General features: G+C 38.9%; 1 protein-coding gene across 3 annotated transcripts in view; it reads right to left on the minus strand.

Moving 5' to 3' along the window:
• Positions 1-334, minus strand: part of LOC119586520 (rab GTPase-activating protein 1-like) — a 36,962-nt gene that overhangs the window by 14,234 nt on the left and 22,394 nt on the right. For all 3 annotated transcript variants that reach the window (XM_037935271.1, XM_037935272.1, XM_037935270.1), the window contains one exon: positions 35-119. In XM_037935271.1, the coding sequence (XP_037791199.1) occupies positions 35-119 (85 nt within the window). The remainder of the gene's footprint in view (positions 1-34; positions 120-334) is intronic.

Genomic DNA, 334 nt, shown 5'->3' on the forward strand with positions numbered 1-334 from the left:
TCCTTCCTCCACAAATATAAACAAAATGGCATACCTGTCGCCACATGTCTAACTCTCCTTGAGGACAGTCCTTGGAGACTTCACCTGAGCCACTTAGCAAGGGCTCGTCGTCATCTGCAAAGGAGAATAACCTTGTTAAAATCTCTGGCATGTAAGAAATCTTGTGGTTCAGCATTTAATGTGATGGTTCACATCAGGTTAAAATTCTGTTTGTGATGATCATTATGTGGACGTAAATCTCTGCAACCATAATATACACATGCTTAGAATTACCATATTCATACTTACTTAACAAAGACATAATAGGTATGTACAGTCTGCTACAGCTGCAATA

This window comes from Penaeus monodon, chromosome 21 (assembly GCF_015228065.2).
Source record: "Penaeus monodon isolate SGIC_2016 chromosome 21, NSTDA_Pmon_1, whole genome shotgun sequence".
NCBI classification, from domain to species: Eukaryota; Metazoa; Arthropoda; class Malacostraca; order Decapoda; family Penaeidae; genus Penaeus; species Penaeus monodon.